The sequence below is a fragment of the Ictidomys tridecemlineatus genome, chromosome 3 (assembly GCF_052094955.1).
Source record: "Ictidomys tridecemlineatus isolate mIctTri1 chromosome 3, mIctTri1.hap1, whole genome shotgun sequence".
Taxonomy (NCBI): Eukaryota; Metazoa; Chordata; class Mammalia; order Rodentia; family Sciuridae; genus Ictidomys; species Ictidomys tridecemlineatus.
Genome location: NC_135479.1, coordinates 44,641,814 through 44,665,210, shown reverse-complemented (window position 1 = coordinate 44,665,210; position 23,397 = coordinate 44,641,814). Strand labels below are relative to the sequence as shown.

General features: G+C 51.2%; 1 protein-coding gene across 1 annotated transcript in view; it reads right to left on the bottom strand.

Annotated features, from left to right (window-relative positions):
• The window catches only part of Rph3al (rabphilin 3A like (without C2 domains)), a 59,081-nt gene that overhangs the window by 26,789 nt on the left and 8,895 nt on the right, over window positions 1-23,397 (bottom strand). Inside the window, exons 2-4 of the mRNA XM_078041083.1 lie at window positions 18,131-18,243; window positions 15,914-16,057; window positions 13,103-13,232 (exon numbers count right to left, since the gene is read on the bottom strand). Coding sequence (XP_077897209.1) covers window positions 13,103-13,232; window positions 15,914-16,057; window positions 18,131-18,207 — 351 coding nt within the window. The 5' untranslated portion in view covers window positions 18,208-18,243. The remainder of the gene's footprint in view (window positions 1-13,102; window positions 13,233-15,913; window positions 16,058-18,130; window positions 18,244-23,397) is intronic.

Below are 23,397 nucleotides of genomic sequence, written 5' to 3'. Positions count from 1 at the left end.
TATTCTAAGAGCAAGTGGCTCTAATATCAATTAGAGACCCTGGCAATGGGCAGGACAGAGCTCCAAGGAAAGCCCGCGACAGGCCCGGCCCAGGCAGGGCCAGCCCTTACAGCCCCGAGTTTCATTTATGCTGCTAAAGTCAGCAGATCACGGTGGGGAAAGGACTGAGGGCTGTGGGCACCATGTGGCAGCATTTAGACTTTATTTTGCAGGCGTTCTGGGGAGCCACCGAACACTTCAGGGAGAGCAACAGAGTGACATAATCAGAGCTGCACTTGAGCAAGATGAATAAGCAGAGGACCGGAGAATGAGCTGGAAAGTGGGAGGCAGCCAGAGGCCTGGTAAGGGGCCCTATGGTGGCGATGGCACGGCAGCCCCTCCCCTGAGCTAGGAACCCAGGCGCTCAGGTCTCTCTCCCTGGAGGGTTCAAGGACAGGCCTGTCTGTGCTCCGGTGTGGTTTCTGTGCACGAGGGTCCCCAGAAGGGCTGGCAGGTCGTCCTCCCCCTCCGTCTCAGTTCCCACATCAGTAACCCTGGGGGAATTGTCTCTCCCACAGAAGGTGGGATGATGAGGGTGAGGAAAGAGGCTAAAGCATCCCCAAGCCTCACGCGAACTAGGAGAGTGCTGTACCACTGAGCCACATCCCCAGCCCTGAGTCTTGGCTTTGAAGCTAACCGGAGGGAGCCTTGGGGAGAGGAACCAGCTCCTCATTCTCCCTTTGGCCTCCTGGTCAGCAGGTGTGCTGCCCCTGGGGCCCGCCTGTGGGGCACAGAAGGACAGGCTAAATGGAGCCCCGAGCTGCAGCCGGTGAACGTCCAGCAGCTATGAGGAGACATCGCAGCCGGAAACAAAGGGGGCGACTTGAAAGCCGTGAAGAATCCCAGGCCTCTGAAGTCTGGCAGCCGGCAGGCAGCAGTGAGGTGTGTGGCGCCGAGCCACGCCACGGCCTGGAAATGTCATTATCTGCTATTTACCACAACAGAGGACAAGAGGCTGCACAAAATCACCGTCCCCGGTATCAGCTGCCAAACAGATTTGCCAACAGCGCTTCCTGCTGCCAGGGCCTCTCACAGCTACGCTGACCAGACCCGGGGAAAATTGCCACTGAGTGCTGTGGCCAGGGGCCTCACGGAGGGGCCGGCAAGTGTCCCCAGGGAGAAGTCATGGTGAGACAGACTGCATGAGCCCACAGAGCCTGGCTGGTGTCACAGACACCCCAGCTGAAGGTTAGAGCAGCTTTTACCATTCACTGAGGGGACCACCTCATGTCCACGAGGCAATAACCAAAACCCCCTGCAAACCTCCACGTGTAACCCAGGCAAGGTCTCAGGCCCTGGGCAGCCCAGTCTGGCACCACTTCCTACTATATAGTCTGTCTGAGTGGCTCTGTCCCTCCCCAGCATTCAGGGCACACAAACATCACCCTTAGCATCCCATTGATAAAATGCACCAGATCCTCCTTTGGAGATCTCCTGCACGCTTTCAGCTCTTTTGAATCCTAAAAACTATGAAGGCAATGTTCTGAACTGAGCTATAGGAGGAACTAGAGGTCTTGGCTGTACCCCACCCCAGCAGTAAGGCTTTTCCTGAATCTGTTTTTCCATCTGGAGAATGAGTACGAACTCTGCCTTCCACCTATATGTCCTTAGGAGCGGGAGTGGGGGGTGGGCAGGAAGGACACAGGACTTCATAGCAACATCAGAGGCACAAGCCAACGCCCCACCCCCTGCTTCCTCTTGCTCAGAGGATATGGGCTCAATCCCAGGCTGAGCCCAAGTGAGCTGGGAAGCAAGAGGAACTGCAGAGGGGAGGGAAATGAACTCCAGTCCCCAGCTGTGGCTCCGGGATCTGCAGATGGTAACACTGCAAGGGCTGGACTGAGCTCAGGCACTATGGGAAGAATCTGCTGAAAGGGCCCAAGAGACTCTGGGCCAACCCTTTCCTTTTACAGGAAGGTCCAGAGAGGGGAAGCGATTTTTATTCAAGGTCACATGGAAAGGTCAGAGCAGAGCCATAACCAGGCCTGTTTGGACTCCCACCATCGTGGGGGTAGCAGGGCAGGCGCTCAGCTGTATTATTACCTGTGAATTTGGGCCACCTGGTCCCACCCCACCCTACCCGCTATCTGCCTTCTGATTTGCAAGAGGCTTTTGAGAGCTGGGTTTCAGATGGGTGGGTGGCCTGTGGGTGGTGTTGGGAGCGGTAAGCAGAGGAGGGAAGCAGAAGCCAAGCTGCAGAGGGCTGTGCACCCTGACAGAGGTTCAGACTCAGCGATCTGAGGGTGGGTGCAGGCAACCCCCCTGTTTTTACTTGCACCACCTCAGTCTGGCCCCCAGCAGAATGTGAGAGCAGCCTGGGGAAGAAACGGTGACCAGGAAGTATGAAGCGCTCCCTTCCGTTACATAGTTCCTAAAACTGGAATTCGATTTAGTTGTATAGACCCCGGGGGCGCCGGCTTTGATGTATTATCAAGTGGGAAGAAAAAAGAAAACAGGAAATTATGGAGTAAGGAATATTATGATTGCGTTTTAAAAATATGGCATATCCGGGTGCACTGGCGCATATCTAAAATCTTGGCCACTTGGGAGGCAAAGCCAGGAGGATGGAAAGTTGGAGGCCAGCCTCAGCAACTTAGCAAAACCCTGTCTCGAATAAAATTTAAAAAAAAAAGGACTGGGGAGGGCCGGGGTTGTGGCTCAGGGGTAGAGCGCTTGCTTAGCATTGGTGAGGCACTGGGTTCAATCCCTGATACCACATAAAAAAATAAACAAATAAAATAAAAGTATTGTGTCCATCTGCAACTAAATTATATATATATATATATATATATATATATATATATATATATATGTTTATATAAATAGAGCACCCAAGTTCAATGCCAAGAGTGCAAAAACAATACACAGTATATACACCTGCACATATTTGTAAGAGTGTGGAGAGAGAAAGGTATGAAAAGACTGCTAAGGTCAAGAGTAGGGGGGTCAGTATTCTACACACATCTGTGTCACTTGACTTTTGATAGTCACTATATGCCAGACACTGTCTCCAAGAGCTCACATCCACTTCACTCCTCAGTCCTCACAACCACTTGGTACATTTTTTTTTTTGGTACTGGGGCTTGAACTCAGGAATACTCGACCACTGAGCCACAGCTCCAGCCCTATTTTGTATTTTTATTTAGAGACAGAGTCTCACTGAGTTGCTTAGTGCCTTGCCATTACTGAGGCTGGCTTTGAACTCATGATTCTCCTGCCTCAGCCTCCTGAGCCACTGGGATGACAGGTGTGGGCCACCATGCCCAGCTAAGGTACGTACTTTGATGATCCCCAGTTTCCACATGAGGAAAACCAGGCAGAGAGAGGGAAGGGAACTAGCCCACACCAGATGAACCCAGTGCTCTAAATCTCTAGGTAATAGTGTCAATTACTTTTTTTTTCTTTTAAAGAGAGAGGGAGAGAGGGAGAGAGAGAGAGAGAGAGAGAGAGAGAGAGAGAGAGAGAGAGAGAGAGAGAGAGAGAGAGAGAATTTTTAATATTTATTTTCTCTTAGTTCTCGGCGGACACAACATCTTTGTTGGTATGTGGTGCTGAGGATCGAACCCGAGCCGCACGCATGCCAGGCGAGCGCGCTACCGCTTGAGCCACATCCCCAGCCCCTCAATTACTTTTTTAAGTTCCAGGAAAAGAAGAGCTGGGGATGAGGTTCCCTGGTGGAGAGAGTGCTTAGCACGTGTGAAGCCCTGGTTCAATCCCCAGCACCAAGGGGGCGGGGGAATCAGGAAAAGAAGCTCTACAGGAAGACAGAGGGATGCCAACTCATTAGACTAAGTCAGTGGAGCCCAAACAACCTACTGTCATTCACACCACTCACTTGGTCTCCAGTGACATAATGCAGAGGGGAAGGAAGTCACACCCCTCCTTACATAAGGTTTCTTTGTTTTGGTTGTCCCCAGGGCTGGGGATAGAACCCCAGGCATGCCAAACTCTCTGTCACTGAGCCACATCCCCTAATCCCTTCTCACCTCTGAGCAGCCAGGTGCCCTGGGTGGGGCCCATGGGCTGGGGCAGGGGCAGGTACACTTTTTGGCAAAGGGCGGCAAACAAACATTTGGAACTCTGTCACAGCTATTCCGTTACTGTAGCACCAAAGCAGCTAAAGGCAAGGAGCAAACGGTGGGCATGACTGTGTTCCAATAAATCTTTTTGGTTCCCGAACTTGAAATTCAGTTATCATTTCATACATTAAATGATTCTCTTTTCATTTGTTTTCCATCATTTTCTTTTTCCTTTCTTTTACTTTTACTTTTATTTATTTATTATTATTATTATTATTATTATTTTTGAGGAGCTGGGAATTGAAGACAGGGCCTTGCACATGCTAGACAAGGGCTCTACCCACCACTGAGCTGCATCCCCAGCCCTTTTTCATATTTTGAGAGAGGATCTTGCTAAGAGGCTGAACCTGGCTTTAAACTCCTAATCCTCCAGCCTCAGCCTCCTTTGTAGCTGGGGTGACAGGTGTGTACCACCAAGTTCAATTGTTTTTAACCTCAAATGTAAAGACCATTCTCTCCCATAGGTCATACACACAAAATAGATCCCTGATCTACTGTCATCGGCTCTTGGTCCCTGAGGTATGGTAGGCTGCCTGCAGTGGGCTCCAAGGTATTATCAGATCTATGGCCCGGGCGGTGGCAAGAGCTGTCCATTCTAGAAACACAAAATCAGAGGCTCCCGGCACTGGCAGAGTCGGGCAAGGTCAAGACGGAGCATGAAAGCTCTAGTCTCTGGGTGACTGAACTCGGGGCAGCCTGTGCCCTGCTGTGCTGCAATGGCCCCACTGGGGTGGCCTCCCAGGTGAGGGGCTCAGAGGGAAGAGCAACCCCTTCCTGGTGGCCCAGCTCACACACCCCCCTCATCTGCCTCTAGACCCCTCTGGGCGGCTTCATGGAGCTACAAGGTTGGTCCTTCTCTATTTTGACTCCCCACACACCTGGTCTCCACACAGCAAATGTCCCCTGATGGGTCCTGGCTCACTTATTATACAGAGGGGCTCTGACACTCCAACAGCAAGACACCTCAGGATATGAGATCACAGAAGTAGCTCCAGACAGGCCATGAGCCTCGTCCCCATACCTGCTCCTGTCCTAGCACTACCCATAGCAGGCCCTGTGCATGTGTGCAAACTGGTGGGTGAGGTCATAGACCTACCCCATCAGGTGACCTAGCAAGGGATGTCACTTCCACTCAGCATGCCTCTCTTCACCTGCAAAGAGCTGATGGCAGATGGTGACCTCCCAGAGTGGTTTGGATGATGAAGTGGGCAGGGGCCTGGCTTAGAGAGAGCTGTCAATCACTGCAGCTCTTGCTATTTCTAACTCTTACCCGTCTTTGGGTTTCCACCCCAGTTGTTTGAGTGGAATTGGGGAAGGAATTGACTTGGCTCCTGTTGCCGGGGTCAGAGGACCTGATACTGCACAGCATCTCGGGACATCCCTGGCCACTGCGAACTGGATAATTCAGTGTCAGCATGCTCACTCGCACCTATGACACTGTCCTTTCAAATCTGTGTGTGAACTCAACCTCCCCCAAAGAGCCCTGGAACTCAGCTCCCTGCTCAGCACTCCTGGAGGGCTCTGCTGCCAATGGGAGAAAACCCCAATTCCCTTCCTCTCTCCTCTTCCTCAGCCTGCCTTTCTCTTCTTCCCTCCCATCTCACTCTCCTGTATACCCAAAGCAGCAGCTAAGCCATGTGCCCCCGACCTCTGCATCTCCTCCACAGAGCTCGGCCTCCTCCTGCCGTGGCCTACCTGGCCCTCCTCACGCCCTCCCAGGCCAGCTCAGGGGCTAGCTCCACTCTGCAATGGGGTCCTGCCAGGGTCTGCTCCCAGATGCTCCCTGCCTTCCAATTCTACATCACTTCTTACACTGTGCTGCAAGATCTGTCACCATCCTCGAAGGGCAGGAGCTGGCATCTCCATCTCCTCTCCCGGGGGCCTGGCAAGATGCTTCACGTGCCTGGCTAAGTGGGCACAGGCTTCTGAGAGTTGCAAGACGAACCCACAGGACAGGAAGGAAGGTCTCAGTCTAGAACAGTAGGGGTGGGGGACGTGTCCCCTGAGCCCACCCGCCTTTGTCCCGAGCTGAAGGCCCATGGCCTGCTGGTGACATGCTGGGGGAACAGAATAGACTCTGAACTGCACCAAGTAACCATTCTTTCTTTCTTTCTTTCTTTCTTTGGGGGAAGAAGAGTCATCTTCTTGGTGCCTGTAGGTACCAAAACAGCAAGAAAAAAGCACACCTAACGGAGACGTTCTGCTCTCAGGCCCCTAGCAAGGCAGATGTCCCAAGATGCTGTGCGGTATCTGGTCCTCTGACCCAGAGAACAGGAGCCAAGTCAATTCCTGCCAAACAGCCTTGGCGAATAAACGTGCAAGCACCAGTTGGCCCCTCAGGGCAGATGAATTAAGTGACTTTTTCCGGGAATTTAGGAAATAGCAGGAGCTGAATGAAAAAATCCATCTTTGTAACGAGGCACCAACACGTCTTCTGCATTGAATTAGGTCGAGGAGGAGAAAGGACATCGCGAGGCCAATTTGAAGGCAACTCAGATGAAATGGCTATTGCTCAAGGAAGCCGCTGCTTCTGCGGCTCCACCTGAGGGACCCAGGTGCTGAAGATCAGTTGAGGGGAAGGGATTAGTTGAGAGGGAGGCCCTGCATAAAACTGACCTCCTAGCCCTCATACACTGCTGGTTGGGAGGTAAAATGGTGCAGCCAGTATGGGAACTGGTACGGTAACTCCTCAAAACTACACAGAATTACCATAAGATCCAGTAATTCCACTGCTATATACACATGCAATGGAATATTATTTACCCTTTAAAAAGAAGGAAATTCAGACTCATACTACATTGAGGACATTAGGCTAAGGGGATCTAGTTAAAAAGCAGATTTTAATTCACAAGGGCTGAGGGGGCCTGAGAGTCTGCATCTTCAATGAGCAACAAGGGATGTCCATACTGCTGGCCCTCGTTCCACACTTTGAGCAGTAAAAACCCTATCAGCACCTGGATTCTCTACAACTGCCCCCAAGGCCTCCACCTTCAGGAGGAGCTCTCTGGAAACCGGGTGGGGCTGAGACTCCCAAAGCTTCACAGCCCAGAAGCAATATCCTTCTCAGGGGTCAGCAGGCTCTTTAGAAACTGCCATCTGAGTGGAAGGCTGAGTGCCTTGAAATAAAAGTGATGGAGAGGGAGGGCTCGGCCTCCTTTGATTGCAGTCCAGTAAGCAGGCAGCCGGGTGACAAAGAAATTCCATTTGTTTGTCCCTGGGCTCAGCAACCACGGTCCCCAACACTGAACAGAGAGGGAGACTTCAGGGGAAATCAGCACAGCCTCCGGTTACTGCCAGCTTACCCTCAGCAGCACACAGCTCCTCCTCAGAGCAAAGGAGTGGAGCCCAGGCCCTTCCCTGCAGTGCTTCCCCGGGCTGGGCCCCCATTCCCTCCCATGCAGCTGGACTTCCCTTAAGGCCTCTGAGCAAAATACAGACTGACCTCAGAGCCTCTTTCACCAGGACTAAGTGCACATAGCCACAGATCACTTCCCAGGCAGGCTCCCCTGTGGTCCACACAGCGGGATTCCTTATACTGAGGCAAAAAAAAAAGGCAACTGTTTCCCTGGAATGGTGACAATGCCATCGTGGGCTCAGGCGGGTCCTTCCACAGCTCTGCGCCGTGGCTGGCGGAGCTGGACTGTCAATTAGACCCAAGGCTGCGTGACTCAGATCCTAAGCAATTAAGAGCGCCAGGCCTCTCTAATTAACCAGCCAGCCCCTCTCCCTTCCCACTACGCCCTCAGATAATGAGGGCGGGCAGCCTGGGCACACAGACCCAATTACAGAGGGGACGCAGCTCCGAGGACCAGCATCGCCTCCCATTCGTGCTCATTAGCTTGTGGCTGCTGGATGCTGCCAGGGCTCTTGCTCAGCACCCAGGGCCCCGCCCTTCTCCACCAGGCCTCGCTCTGGACAACCCCTAAGTCAGAGACTCCCCAGCTATCCCTCTCTACAGCCTGCCCAAGGCCATAACTTAAGGTCCCAGGGCTGTGGCCTACAGCAAGGGTGAGAAGCCAGGAAGCAGAGATGGAAATAATCAGAGAGCCTCCTCCGACAGGAGCGAGTCCAGAGTAGAGGTCGCTTTTGAGGCCCCATGATGTCCAGCACCCTGTTAGAGCTCTGCCGGCTCCCCCAGGGCTGCCGCCTTCACTCCAACCCTAACTGTAACTAATGATGCATCATCAATTAACTTCTCTTCCCTGGATGGTGGGGACCCGGGTCTCCACATCCTCAGTGGGCATATGAGAAGCACCTTTTGGATGAGGGAGTAGATTACGTCATCCCTGCCCTCCCAGCCTTCAGAGACCCTGAGGGCTAAAGTTTGCAGGGGCTATGCCTTGGCTCCTCTAATGATCGGGGGACTCAGATCCTACACAATCACTGCCTGGGTATCATCGGTGCTTCTGTGACCATCTTCTGGAAACTGCAGGGCCCTACAGACCTGTCTCTGCTCACATGCAGCTTGTCCCCCCCCCCCCGCCCCGTGCCCTAATGCCTTAGCTTCTCAAAGGTCTCAGCTCTGCCCACATCTCTGGGACCCCAGGATCTCACCCCTGGAGGTCACAAGAGCATCTCCATTCCTCCTCCAAGCCCCTCTATTCCCAAGTCAAACACCCCTGTCACATGCATGTCCTTGCTGTCATCCAGTTGTCCCTTTCATTTCAACCTTCCCGCCTCAGCTGTGCGGTCCTGTCTCAGGCTGAATGAGTGATCGAGTGCTAGGGGTGTATGAGCCACCAGCAGGAAACGGAGGGGCATCCCTGCCAGCTTTGGATATCCCATACTGGAGAGCAACAATGGTGTCCAGTGACTTCCTCATAAATTTTGGAAAATAGGGAACTCACTGTGGAAGCTTCAATTTTAAGTTCGAGAAAACATAAATTCTATTAAAGAGCACATGGGCTGCGATGGACTGAATTATGGCCCCTCAGAATTCACATGTTGAAGTCACCACCCCCAAGGTGACATAGCTGAAGAAAGCATCCTTAATTAGTCATTAATGTTACATGAAGTCCAAGGGTGGGACCCTACTCCAACAGGATTGGTGTCTTTACATGAAGAGGAAGAGAGACCAGGGCTCCGCTCTCTGAGCATTTGTAGGCCAGGAAGAGAGGCCTCAGCAGGCACTGAACTGGCCCAGACCTCCCAGCCTCCAACCATGAGGACGTAAATGTCTGTGGTCTAAGGCGCCCAGTCTGTGGTGTTTTGTCACGACAGGAAGAGCCAAGCAGTCCATGGAATGTCACTCAACCTCTAAGTTGAGGTGGCCTAGGAATGACAATAGTCAGGGCCCTTCACCAAGGCTTGCAGTGGACGATGGTTGCTAGGGGCAGCCACGTTCTACCTTGTCCACTCTTCATCTCCACCGGCTGCTGGTGGGAGCTATGTAACCCTATTTTACTGATGCAGATGTGGAGGTCCAGAGTGGATCAGTGACTTGGGACCTCAGCCCAAGACTGTCTGAACCTATAGCTCTGGGCACAAGCACCTCATGATCCTGCTGTTGCGGAAGAGGGAAGTTGGCCCTCCCTGGTCCTTGCAGGAACATGGAGCCACTCCAGAAGTATGGATGAGCCCCTTGGATGCAGCCGGGAGACCCACACACTGCAGAGCCTGTGTGGGGACAGTTACTGGCAAGTCTCAGGAAACCTGCAGCATCCTGAGACACAGGGTAGACCAATGGCTCCTTGTCCTGTCCCCGGGAGCCTACAACTCTCTTTCCAGCCTGAGGCCCTCATTCTTCCCCATCTGCTTTGAATATACTAAAGAAACTGACTCTGTCTTAGCAAAGGGCCTCTGTTGCTATGATGCCTTGTCCCCAAGCCCATCATCTCTTAATGAGAGCCATCACCACCAAACCTGTCTCCTGCTTTTCCTGTGTCCCCTGCAGTCTACTCAGCACACAGCAGCTAGGATCCATTCTTCAGAGACAAATCAGGTCACATCACAGCCCTGCTCAAACACTCCACTGACATCCCATTCAACTTACAATAAATTCCAGCTCCTGACCTTAAAATTACAAAGCTGTGTGGGATCAGCCATGCTAACCCCTTGTTCCTACTGTCCCTGATACCTTCATTAGTTCCTTGAACAAGCCCAGCTAGTTCTGCCTCAGGGCCTTTGTGCTTCCCTTCCCTCTGCCTTGGATACGTTTTCGCCCAGATCTTCCCAGGGCCGACTCCTGCCTCGAGTCTGAGAAGCCTCCCAGAGCACCCAGGTGTAGGCTACTACAACACTTTGTTTGAATTCGATGTAGAGCCTTCAGACAACTTGACATTGTTTCAGGTTTATCCATTCATTTATTTCTCTTTTCCCACCCCTGAAAAATAAACTCCGGGAGAGCAAAGATTTGTCTAACTCGTTCCAGATATGGCCAGCACCTAGAATGGGTACTGCACACAATGGGCCCTCTACTACTTTCATGCCTATGAATGAATGACGCCATCTTCTCAAAGACAGATGAAGAAAACTGCCAAATGCCCCCTCATCATCAGGGGCTCATCCAGTAGCTCCTCTTCCTACCTTTGCTTGGGTGCAAGTCCCCTCAGAAGCTCAAAGGGCTCCTCTGCCTCCCGCCCAGGCCAGGACCTAGTCCTCAGCCTGCTGCAGAGTAAGAACCCCTTTGGCCGGGTGCAGTGGCACGTCCCCATCATCCCAGCTCTTCAGGAGGCTGAGGAAGGAGGATCGGAAGTTCCAGGCCAGCCTCGGCAACTTAGAGAGACCCTGTCTCAATAAAATTAACAGGGCAGGGTGTAGCTCAGGGTAGAGTGCTTACCTAGCTAGCACATGCAAGGTCTTGGATTCCATCTCCTGTACTGAAAAGAAAGAGAGGCGGGTGTGGTGGTGGGGGGGGGAGGAGAGAGAGGGGGAGAGGGAGGGAGAGAGAGGGGGAGAGGAGGGAGGGGGAGGGGGAGGGGGGAGAGAGGGAGAGAGGGAGGGAGAGAGAGGGGGAGAGGAGGGAGGGGGAGGGGGAGGGGGGAGAGAGGGAGAGAGGGAGGGAGAGAGAGGGGGGGAGAGAGAGAGGGAGGGAGAGAGAGGAGAGGGAGAGAGAGAGAGAGAGAGAGAGAGAGAGAGAGAGAGAGAGAGAGAGAGAGAGAGAACACCACTTCAAATAGGAAAGTCCTCCTGAGGAGCCCAGAGCTCCAGGGTACCAGGCAGTGGGGGCGGGGAGAGAGACTGGAGGAACAATTTCCCTCCAGGCCCACATCCAGCTGAGGTCCTCCCCTGGGACCCCATGTTGCCTAGGAAATGGCTCTCCCAGGAGCAGCTGGCATTCACTTTTCACAGCCAGGGGCCGTAGCCTGCCTCTCAGGGGAAGGAGAGAGGGTTCTGCCCTTGTTCATGGTGCCATGAACCTGGAGTTGGAGCCGTGTGGGTTGAGAGGCAGGAGGAGGAAACAGGCTGCTGGGGCCTATTGTCCCAGGTAGGAAGCACAAAGCAATTCCACCTGCTCAAGCCCTGAGTGTGAGGTAACCCGAGTCCCCATTGCTCTCCAGTCCAGGGGCTGGAGAGAAGCTGGGACACCATGACACCAGGAACCTGTCACACCTCCACCATACTTGGGCCAACGAATCCACGTACGTCAGTCCAATTCACCACATGTGACAAAGTCAGGGGGAAAAATGACCATACCTCCAAATTCTCACCTTCCCATTTAGCAATTGGTTACCTTAACCTCTTTCTCATCCAGCTTGAATAACACTGAAAATTGTCAAGGTGGCCAATGGCCTCAGTGTTCCAAGTACGTATTTACTCGACTATTCCATCTGTTTTAGTTCTCTCAACCCTTGGTATCCCCAACCCCTCTCCACCCCTAGTCTTATATCTCCTGTTATTCCTTCCCAGATTTATTACTTTCCAAAATCATCTGATTTATTTGATCATTACTTGTTTTTTGTTTCCTGGCCCAATATCATCTCAAGAGATAGGGTTCTTTTTTTCTGTCTTGTTCACTATAACAACTCCAGCTTTAAGACAGTGACCGACACATGGAAGTTACTTGAGGATGCATTCCAGCAAAATGAGGATAAAAAAGAGAGGAAGACATGGTATCTTGGGAATACTGTCTCTCACCTGGGAGGACAGCAAAGGGCAGTCCCATGATTGCTGTGTCACAACTAGTCTAGTCTAGAGCAGGCATAAGAATCTAGAAAAGGTTCTTTTAGGAGAAAATAGGAAATAGGTTTGGTGTGTCAGAGAGCAAAATCGAGACACTGAATAATCTTGAAGATCAGAAGGACAAATTTCTTTGAGCAATAAGAAATGCAATTAGAAACACCAGGGAAAACTAAAAACACACACTCTCTCTCTCTCCATACACATACACACACACACACACGCACACGTGTGTGTGTGTGTGTGTGTGTGTGTATATATAGTCTTGAACTCAATATGAAACAATTTAACATGTGACACAATTTACAATAAGGAGAAAATCTATTTGCTCTTGCTGCAAAGATCATTTTTCATGGAGTGACCAGAGACCAAGAAAGCAGACCAATAGAATAGGAAGTACACTCCTAGCACATGACTTGGCCCTGAGGAAAACAGTACTTATTTATTGGGTGCCTCTGTGCCAGGCAAGATTTTAAGAGCCTCAAATTTAATATAAAGTTAATCTTCACAGCTCTGAGGTATACGTTATCATTACCCCTACTTTACAGATGAGGAAACTGAGGCATGAAATGGTAGCCAAGTCTTCTGAGGTCATATGGCTAGTGTTAAGAGCCAGATGCATACCCCAGCTCTGACCCAAAGTCCACTTCTTCGAGCGAGCCCTAGAAGCCAGGTCCTCTTCTCTCATCTTCAGGCCCTGGTCCTGTTTGCCAAGAGGCAGAGAACACCACATGCATGCATAAATGCAGGCATGAACACACGCACACTCCCCCTCTCACTCCTGGGAGCCAAGATGCAAAGCCACAGAGCAGCAGAGCTGGTCAAGGTGGGAGAGTCAGAATAGAAGGGTCAGAGCAGGGCCTTACCTTCCTGCAGTCTTTGCAGAATACTGATGAGCTGCCCAGGAAGCCCAGCACCTCCCCACAGAGCAGACACTGGGAGAGGCCGTTCCCCATCACATTCCGCCTCATGGTCTCCAGCCGTTCCACCAGGCGCCTGCAGCACAGGACACAGGAATCAGAAGGAATGTGCTTCCTGTCCCCGACACAACCACTGCCTGAGCATGGCTGCCACAGGGCCCCAACACTGGACCATGCCACAGGTACTGTTCTCTCATGGATCATTCATTTTATTCACCAACTATCAACTGAGCACCTCCAATGCCCCCAAGCACTGGGGATATTGTAGCAAACTAGCCAGAGAGAGTCACGGCCGGCCCCAGCTTCCATGGAACTTCCACTCAATAAGAAAAATCCATAAACACACAAACTGCATCGGGAAACAGAGATGCACTGTGGAATGCAAAGAATCGGGGTGTGGGGAGGACGATCGAGGGGGTCAGAGGTGCTGGTGGCCAGCAAAGGCTCTGAACACATGGGACTTGAGATGGAGGATGGCCAGGACCCAGCCACCTGCAGGAAAGGCAAAGGGAACAGCAGAGCTAAGACTCGGGCAGAGAAATGGCCACTGGTAAGGTCATCAGGGCCACTGCCTCGTGAGCAGACAGTGACCCAGTGCGGCTGGAGGGGCGAGCAGGGGCCAGATCATGGGGGTTTCAGGTCACAAACTGGAGTCGTTTTTTTTCCCTAAGCTCAATCCAAAGCCACTGAAGAGTTTTAAAGAGAGGAGTGATTGGATCTAAAGTGACATTTTAAAAAGCTCATCCTGGCTTCTGTAGAAAGCTGGATAACAGGGAGAGCCGAAGGGAGGATGCCAAGAGGAACTGGGCCTGGGGCCCCAGGAGGGAGGACAGAGACGGGGTGGGTATTTCTGAAGCACCCTGCATGGCTTGGTGGGGGGAGGGGAGAAAGACCCAGGATGACAGGGACAAGTTGTCGCAGGAAAGAAAAAAGGGCTCTTCTTGGAAACGCCGAGGGGGTGAGTGTCCAGGGCACTTCTCCGAAGCCTGCCAAGCCTGGGCAGGTGCCTCTCCTGCGGCCCCTGGTCACACCACAGCCCCTGCTGCTCCTCAACCTGTGTGAAACCTACAGGCCCCATGGAATTGACTGGGCTTGTCAGCTACTGTATTGCCAGAAGCCAGGGGCCACTCAGGAAAAATTCTTGAACGAAGGAAGGACAACACGCAGGCATTACAGCCCCAGTGAAAGGCACGTTGCATTTCCCATTTCAGAGATGAGAAGACTGAGGTTCCAAAATAGGAGGCTACTGGCTAGAATCACAAAGCTCCCAAGAGGCGGAGCCCCACGCCTTCCCTGAGATGGTGAGCAGCTGCCACCGGGGCCGAGAGACAACAGACTGGGTCCCGAGGCCACCTCTGCACATACCCTCCAGCCAGTACTGATGGCTTCCACGGGGGTCATGTCCCTCATGCCGGGACCTGCAGGGCCTAGGCCAAACCTAGCTCCAGCCCTGGCATGACCCACTTGTTCCTGGGGACCCTCTGTCACTCCATCCCATGTTTTTGTCACCTAAATACATAGGATGCACCTCTTCCATCTGAACCATGAACCTGTGTCGTGACCTTCTGGGTCATTCCATGTCTCCCTACCAACCCAGCGCTTGCCATGGAGCTAGACAACAGGAAGGACTCCGTAAAGCTGCTCAAAGAGGCAAAGAAGCACCCCGATGGCTGAGGGGACCCCATGAATGCTCTTTTCCACCATGAAGGCTTCCGGGAGGAATCAGAAGGCCAAGTGGTCAATCACCAGTATTTGAGGTTGGGGTTCCTACCAGGTTAGATTAAAATAAAGGAAAAAAAAAAAAAGCAAAATCCAACCAGTCTTATATAAGCTCTTTCTGTATTAAAAGGGTATGTTCCTTTTTCTAAGGCACATCCAAGAAACTGCATACAGCAGTCATCTTTATAATAGTACCTCTACCTCCCAAACTGCATTTCTACAATGTCTGATTTTTCCGGGCCCCAGTGGCGCGCACCTGTAATCCCAGCAGCTCAAGAGCAGGAGGATCACAGGTTCAAAGCCAGCCTCAGCAACTTAGCGAGGCACTAAGCAACTCAGCGAGACCCTGTCTCTCAATAAAATACAGAAAAGGGCTGGGGATATGACTCATTGGTTAAGTACCCCTGAGTTCAATCCCCGGTACAAAAACAAACAAATGAACAAGAACGACCACAGGAAAAAAAAAAGGAGAGACCAGAATGAAATGGATTCCTGCCTCATGCAATGCAGTGTCACTGTGTTTTCTGCTTAGACTTTTCTGTATTTTTTTAGATTTTTTTAGAAAATGCTTTTATAATAAAATAAAAAAGACACCACAAAAAACATGGGACAACTGAACTGTGGTCTGCTCTGGGTATCAAAGGAGCTGAGAACGAGCTGGAGGCCTTGGGTGGAGTCATTCAGGTTCAGCCAGGGCTTGAATCTGTCCCGTCCGTGGCTGAGCCGTGGCTGACGGGCAGGTGTGTGGAGCCCACCAGCCCCTGACAGGGCTCACCAGGCTCATTCATGTGCTGTGACCTGGGCCTGTACATCAGTTGCCATCCCAGCTTACAGAGGGGCATCCTGGGGCTTTGAGGAGCTAGGTTCTTGCCTATACTCCAGGGGTGTCTGGCAGAGGAGCGGGGGGAGCCTCCTGACCATGCCCAGTCGGGCCACAGAACACCAGAACTGAGCTTTCAGCCTCCCCACCCATGGCTCACACCAACAGCCTGTCTTTCTCCCACCAGGCTCACTGCTGCCTGGCTGGCCAGTCCTTACCCGATTCTCTGCTGCTCCATGACGTCGAGCCGCTCCGCCCTCTGGATGACCTGCAGGATGGCCTCCACCTCTGCCGGGCTGAGGCTCTGGCTCCTCCTCTGTTTCTCGGTCTGGTAGGTGTGCACAGACCAACCCGTCTGCAGCCTTGGGAGAGAACAAGGGCACCGACCGTGAGGCCTAGTGCAAACTCCAGCACCCTCACCACATCCACAGAGCTGCAGTATGGCCTGGGGACAGTCCAGGGGCCATGTGTTTCGAGGTGTCACATGAGAGCTCCTATAAGGCATGGGTATGTGCCTATCGTTAGGCTGCGGCACTATTATGAGGCAACATGGCACCTGCTGTCTCCCCCTCCAGAATGGGAGTTTCTAGAAAGCCAGACCCTGCCCCCATCTGGTCCTGGCTCACTCATCCATCCTCCTTTTTACACTCAAACCACACCAGCCTCCTGTCAGCACACCTACATGCCATGTTCTTTCCACCTCAGGGCCTTTGCATATGTTGTTCCTTCTGCCTAAAGCTTCCCTTGTATCTCCATCTAATATTTACTCCTCCTCTGAGTCTCAACATAAGCACCACACTCAAAGGAAGTCTCTCCTGACCCCCAGACTAAGTTAGCACCCCTACCACATGCCCCACTGCCAATGATCACGGTGAAAACAGCTACAGCACATGGGTAAGTATTTGCACAAAGCTCGCCTCCATGTCTTTGCTTTAAGACAAAGGACTGTATAGCAGTCTTGTTCACTGCTATACAACCAGTGGTGGATAGTGCCAGAGGACTGGCAGGAAGGCCTGCACTGCAGAGGCCTTGGGCTTGCTTGAAGGGTCCCATGGGGCACAGCTCCCCACTCTGCAAATCCCTGATTTGCACTATTCTCCTGGACACTGCCAGGCCCTACTGGCAGCATACCCTGGGGGAAGAGACACAGCATTTGCTTTTCTGGAAGAATCTCAGCCATTGAGCAGGAGCTGCAGTCAGAGGGAAGGACAGGGACCCTGGAGGGGTGAGCAGGGCACATGTGGCCCTGTCAGAGCTCTCCCCAGACTCCTTGCCCTCCCAGGAAGGGCCCGTCATCTGCCTGGCATTGGAGGACAGGGGCCCACCCTGCGTCCCTGGTCATTCTCCCTGCAGGGGAGAGGCGGAGGCAGCTAAGGGGAGCCAAGCCATCCCAGTGAACCGGACAAATTAACTGTGGGGCAAAAATTCCCGCAAATCATGCATGACACCACTCTTCCTGGGTGTTTCAGATTAATTTTCCTATTTCTCTTTGAAGTTTCAGCTCTGTCCCCCCCGAAGGCTCATGACATCTAATTGCAAATTTCTCTAACTTGGTCCCTTTTGGGAAATAGTGGCTCCCCTAATTGGCAGAGTCAAGGACAAGGACACTCTAGAACTTACCAGACGCCAGGGACCCCCACCCCTCAGAGGGGCAAAGAGGGATGGGAAGGCTGGAGATGCACCCCCCAGTCCAGAGGGACAGTGGAGGGAGTAGTTGGGTCCAGCCAGAGCTGGGGGGACACCTGGGTTAATGGGAAAGTCACGACTCCCCAGGGCACAGGCCAAAGCCAGGAGGTAGAGAACCCTGCCAAGAGCACGGGAGAGACCTGAGAAAGAGCCCGGCTGGGTCTCGGCCTGAGAGACAGCTCTTCATTTCTGGAGAGGGCCTTGACCTGGACTGTGTGACCAGGCCAGGCACTGGACTCTGAAGTGGGCATCCAGAGACTCAAGGCTCTGCCTCAAGGGACTTTCAGACTCAAGCCTCAAGTGACAGGAGAAAGGGAAAATGAGGTGGTCGGGTCCTCTGTGGCCTGTGGTGATCACATACAGGCATGAGAGTCAGCTGGACCAGATGTGGGTCCCAGTCTGCCCACGCACATGTTAAATGACATGGGCATTTGACCCAGTGTTAACTTAAATGATAACATTAAATGTTAACTTCATTAACTGGATGTTCATTAACTTGAATTTAACTTAATGTTACATCACATGGGCATCCCTTTCCTCATCTGAGAAATGGGAACACATTCCACCCGGTGGGTAAATGACTAAAGGAGTGAAACGCCCAGCCCAGGGTCCAGAGTGTGGCGTGCATTTGACGGGCACTTCCCTCCAGGCTTTGCTTCAACTCCCTGGGAAGGAATCTTCCCAAAGGAAGGAAGGAAGCAGGGAGGGAGAGGGAAGGGACAACCTGGAGTGGCCTCGGAAGTACTCACTTGGCTCGCAGCGCAAGCTGCCGATCGTTAGGGCAAACCCACTGATCATTCCCACTGCCGAAGATGGTGTCAGCCATGGCTCAGGGCACCCGGACAGGCACGGGGAGTCACATCTAGATGAGAAAAGGGAGAAGACAAGAGAGCATGTCCCTGGCTGGGATGTGGATGGCCGACAGAATCCCTCTGCACTCGGGCATGGGACACATGGCACTTCCAGCCTGTTCCCATACACCATTCCCGCTGATGGTTTCTCATTCCTCCAGCAAAACACAGCTCCCTCAGAGCTCCAGAATCCTGGGTGGGTGACTGGGTGGATCATGTGGCTAGGTGACCAGAGCAGACAAGATTGGCAGGACATCAGAGGGGAAGTTCAGAAAGAGAAGAGGTGCAGCCTCAGTAATTTTCAACTCAGTTGGCAATGTCCAGAGGGCAATCCAACCCTGACCTTCCAGGACAGCCCCCGCCGGAGCACATCTCCTCCAAGAGGGTCCAACCAGGAGGCAGGGGCCAGACAGCTGGGGAAAACCCTCCCCTGTTCCCAAACCTGGGGGATCCAGAATGGCAGCCCCGGGTCTCCATGACTCATGTTCCCCAAGGGATCACACGGAAGACCACAGCACTCTGCAGAGCAGGGGAGAGGGCAGGGAGGGGACAGCAGCAGCAAGGATCTCCACCAGGCACTGTCCACCAGGACTGGCCCAGAATCCTGCTCCAGAAAAACCTGGTGGTTTAATACAGTCTAGCTCGGCCACCAAGGATGGGGCCACCTCTTTAAGGATCTATTATGAGAATGTTACTCGCGCATATTGAAGGAAAGGTGTGTATGTGTGGAGAGAGAAAGAGATGAGCAAGGAGAGTCACCCTCACCGCCTTGTTCTGATCTAATCTAGGCCAGCGAGTGGTTCCCAAACTCAGGTTTTTAGAAATATTGAGGTGGGCCAGGTGTGGTGGCGTACACCTATAATCCCAGCAACTTGGGAGGCTGAGACAGGAAGACTGCAAGTTCTAGGCTAGCCTGGGCAACTCAGCAAGGCCCCAGCTACTTAGCAAAATAAAAAAGAAAGAAAGAAGAAAGGCTAAAATGCAGAAATGTAGTTCAGTGGTAGAGTGTCCCTCAGTTCAATCCCCAGTCCCCAAAAAACACAGGTTGGGGCTGGGATTGTGGCTTAGCGGTAGAGCGCTAGCCTAACACGTGCAAGGGCCTGAGTTTGATCCTCAGCACCACGTAAAAATAAAATAAAGATATTGTGTCCAACTATAACTAAAAAATAAATATTTTTTTTAAAAAGCCCACTGAGATTGGACATTTGTTTGCTATTTCCTCAAAATATTAAACACAGACTTATAATCAAGAAACTCCACTCCTAGGTATATACTCAAGAGCACAAAAACCTATTTTCACACAAAAACCAGCACAGGACTGTTCACAGCTACATTATTCATAATAGCCAAAAAGTAGAAACAATTAAAATACTCATCAACTGATGGAGAAATAAGATGTGCCATAGGCATATGATAAAGATTCTTTGGCCATAAAAAGGAACGATGTTCTGATACCTGCTATTATATGGCTGAACCTTGAAAATATGATGCTAAGGGTAAAAATATCACATAGCATATGATCCCATTTATAGGAAATATCCAGATTAAGCTGATCTATGGAGACTGAAAGCAGATTAGTGGCTGACACAAGCTGATTGAGTAGTTTGCATCCTCCCCCGCAAAAAAACATGAACTTTGTGGGATATGAATCACCATCCATTTGATGTTTTGTTGTTGTTTGTGGCAGTCGTGACTGAATTCAGGACCTTACTCTGCCACTGAGCTATATTGTCAGCCCTGTTTTTAAAATTTTTTAATTTTGAGACAGGGTCTTGCTAAGCCGCCCAGGCTGACCTTAAACTTGCAATCCTTCCCTCCCAAGTAGCTGGGATTACAGATGTGCACCACCATGCCCGGATAAATGTTACAAGATTTTTTGAGGACTCCAAACTATCTGGGTTATATTTATTGGTATGAAATGTAAAAATTAAAACAGAAATTTTAAAATTATTGTTAATTAATTAAAAATAATAAACCCACTAGGTTATTATATGGTATATAAAAATAACTTTTCAAAACAAACAATTAGTGAGATGAATGGCATTGTTTTGTATTTTTACAAATCTATATAATTTGTAGTTTAACAAAGGACAACTGGATGTTCTTATCTGCTTTTTCATTCAACCTTTGGTGATATGCCGTTTTGTTAAAGTCTATTCAGAGTGTCACAGGTGTGCAAGACAGGTGGAAGAAGGAGGAGGATTTTAATAGCTTTTCCAGATAATCGTGGATATTTTTCTCTGATACGCCACCAACACTCCACAGACATCAATTTTCTTAAAGATTAGCTCCAATGTGGCATCTAAAACCACATGAACGAACTTTTCATTTTCTGTACATTTGTAAGAAAATGAACAAGAGTCTTATGATGATAAGAAAAGTAGTTTTGACTTCATGGACCCCTGCAAGGTGATGGACCGTGCTTAGAGAACTGCTTCCAGACCAATGTCACCCCATTTCTGTGACGACCAGCAGGGGGCAGTGTGCGGAACACAGCAGGAGCCCCTGCAGGAGCCAAGCCCAGGACCTTACCAAGCTGGTCTCTGTCCCACAGGCACATTTGGGCACCTGCTCTTGCAGATTGGACCCGGCATTACACTGTGAGCCACATGTGGAGACCCCATAGGCAGGCCTCCGGGGCAGACCCAGGGACTGGCCAGACACCAAGAGCCTCCCCAGATATCACCCGGGCCCTTCTCTCAAAAAATGGTAACTAACATACAGGTCAGGAAACCACAGGCTTAAAAAACAACATTCCTCCAACTGCTTTCAACCTGTGCCCCAGCCTCAGCCTTTGAAGCACTGTGTATTTCTGAAGGGGTTTTGTTTTTGTTTTTAATTTGTTATCTTGTGAATAGCAGAGTCACACTGCTGTGTGGGTGTGAAATGCATTACTCTGTTCAAAGCAAACATTTAAAACGTACTACAGCTCCATACCCCTGTTCCTTTTTTTTTTTTTTTTTTTAATATTCTGGGCGTTTCAAGAAATGGAAGGAGCAGTACAGCTCCTGCTCCAACCTGCAGGGGGCGCTACCGCCTGGGGCACCGCGCTCAGGACAGCAAATCCTGAGCCTTCCAGCTCTTTCCCCAGGGGGTTGTGCACAGTGAGGGTCGGGGTGACCACTCTCTGCTCTACCCTGTAGAAACTGGGGAGTAACAGGGCAGTGACAGTCCAGGGAACCTCAGGAAGATCCCATCTCTGCAGAAGCTTCTGAACTAAAAGACCATGAAGTGCAGGGAGGGGGGATGAGAAAAGAGCCCCGAGTCCTGATGCCGACACCTTCATCACCTTGATGAAGAATGGAAGCACCCAGAAGATGGAGGCCCCCAAAATGGGTGGTAGATGCTCTTCACAGCTCCCCAAAAATCACCCCTACATAGATCTCGAGGGGATGAACTTCTTGTCCCCTTTGGGTCACTTTGGGGCCAGAGTTTGGGGATCACTGGTAAGGGACACCTCAAGGTGCCACTTAGCTGTGCTTTGATCCACTGGGGGGTGTATTCCTTTAAAAAATTAATTAAAAATTAATTAAAACTACTTTTCTTATCATCATAAGACTCTTGGTCATTTTCTTATAAATGTACAGAAAATGAAAATAAAGGTGTATTCCTTTAGCCAAAACAATCCATCCATCTTCGGCCAGTCACAGGCCATTCTGCTCTGTTCTTCCGAAATCTAATCATTATTCTTTGACGGATGAGAAGAGAGAGAGAGGTAGAGAGGCTGAGGAAAGGCGCAGTTAGCTACGCTGGTCCACGGCCCTCAGACTAGAGCCACTTTCTCTGCATCACATTGTCACCTTCTGCAGCAAACTCAGGGGTGGGGGAGGGCTTCGAGGCAGGGCAAGAGGTGGCAAGAAAGAGACCCGAGCGTGCCTGGCTTTTGTGCAAACTTGCTAGAAGCCCAGGGACAAGTCAGTTACCTTCCCGGGGCCCTCTGTTTCCCCTGTGGTACTCGAGGGAGCTGAGGGGACAGGCTGAAAAGGCACGCACCCCGTCCCCACCCTGCTGAGCTGCACGAGGAGGCAGGGACAGGAGGGTCCTGGGAGGTAGGGACTGAGCCCCTGCTCCAACCTAGTCCACACAACAACGAGCTCCTCCCACCCGCCACACCTGTCACTGTTGGAGCTTCAGGAGAGACAAGTCCAGAGTGACATGCTATGGAGAATTCAAGGGAAATGGAAATATGTCGCCTTGGGGGCTCAGTTCCATGGCGCTGACTGGGAAGGTTCATCTCAGATGCAAGTCTGTGGCTGAGCATGTCCCCAGGGGTGGCTCTGAGCAAAGGTCAGGAAAGAGAACACAGAAGCATTCAAGTCCCAGCTCTGGGACCAGTGTCCACCCCAGACTGGCTGGCACCTGGAAAGACACAAGTGTCCTTTACCCGCACAGAGCAACCTCAGGACAGATCAGGGAGAAGAAGAAGAATTCCAAGAGGAACATTTTTGGAATCTGCCAACAACCAGCGTAGGTTCTCCAAACCTGTTCAGCCTGAGTTGCCAGGTCTCCGATTTGGCAGCAGATGAGGACCTCACGACGGACCCTTGTCCCTGGCTCCCAGACTTCTTCACCAGGGGCTTCTCTGCCAAATGGTGTGCTCACCTTCCCCCCCACACACACACACACATTCCTGAGCTCTGTGCCTCCTCAAGGGTGGTCTCGAACAAGAGGGGCAACCCACACCCTAAAAGTTGGGTCCTCCAGAGATCCATAGAACCGTATTGTATGTGATAAATATGCACCATACCCTTGTGATAATGGCAGTTAACTAAACAAACATTAACTTATGAGGGAACTAAACTGGGGCTTATAGAAGGTGGTTTAAAAAGCAGGGAGGTGCTGGTGGGACTGCAAATTGGTGCAGCCAATCTGGAAAGCAGTATGGAGATTCCTTGGAAAACTGGGAATGGAACCACCATTTGACCCAGCTATCCCTCTCCTTGGTCTATACCCAAAGGACTTAAGAACATCATATCATAGGGACACAGCCACATCAATGTTTATAGCAGCACAATTCACAATAGCTAAATTGTGGAACCAGCCTGGATGCCCTTCAATAGATGAATGAATAAAAAAATGTGGCATATATACACAATGGAATATTACCCAGCAATAAAAGAAAATAAAATCATGTCATTTGCCGGTAAATGGATGGAGTTAGAGAA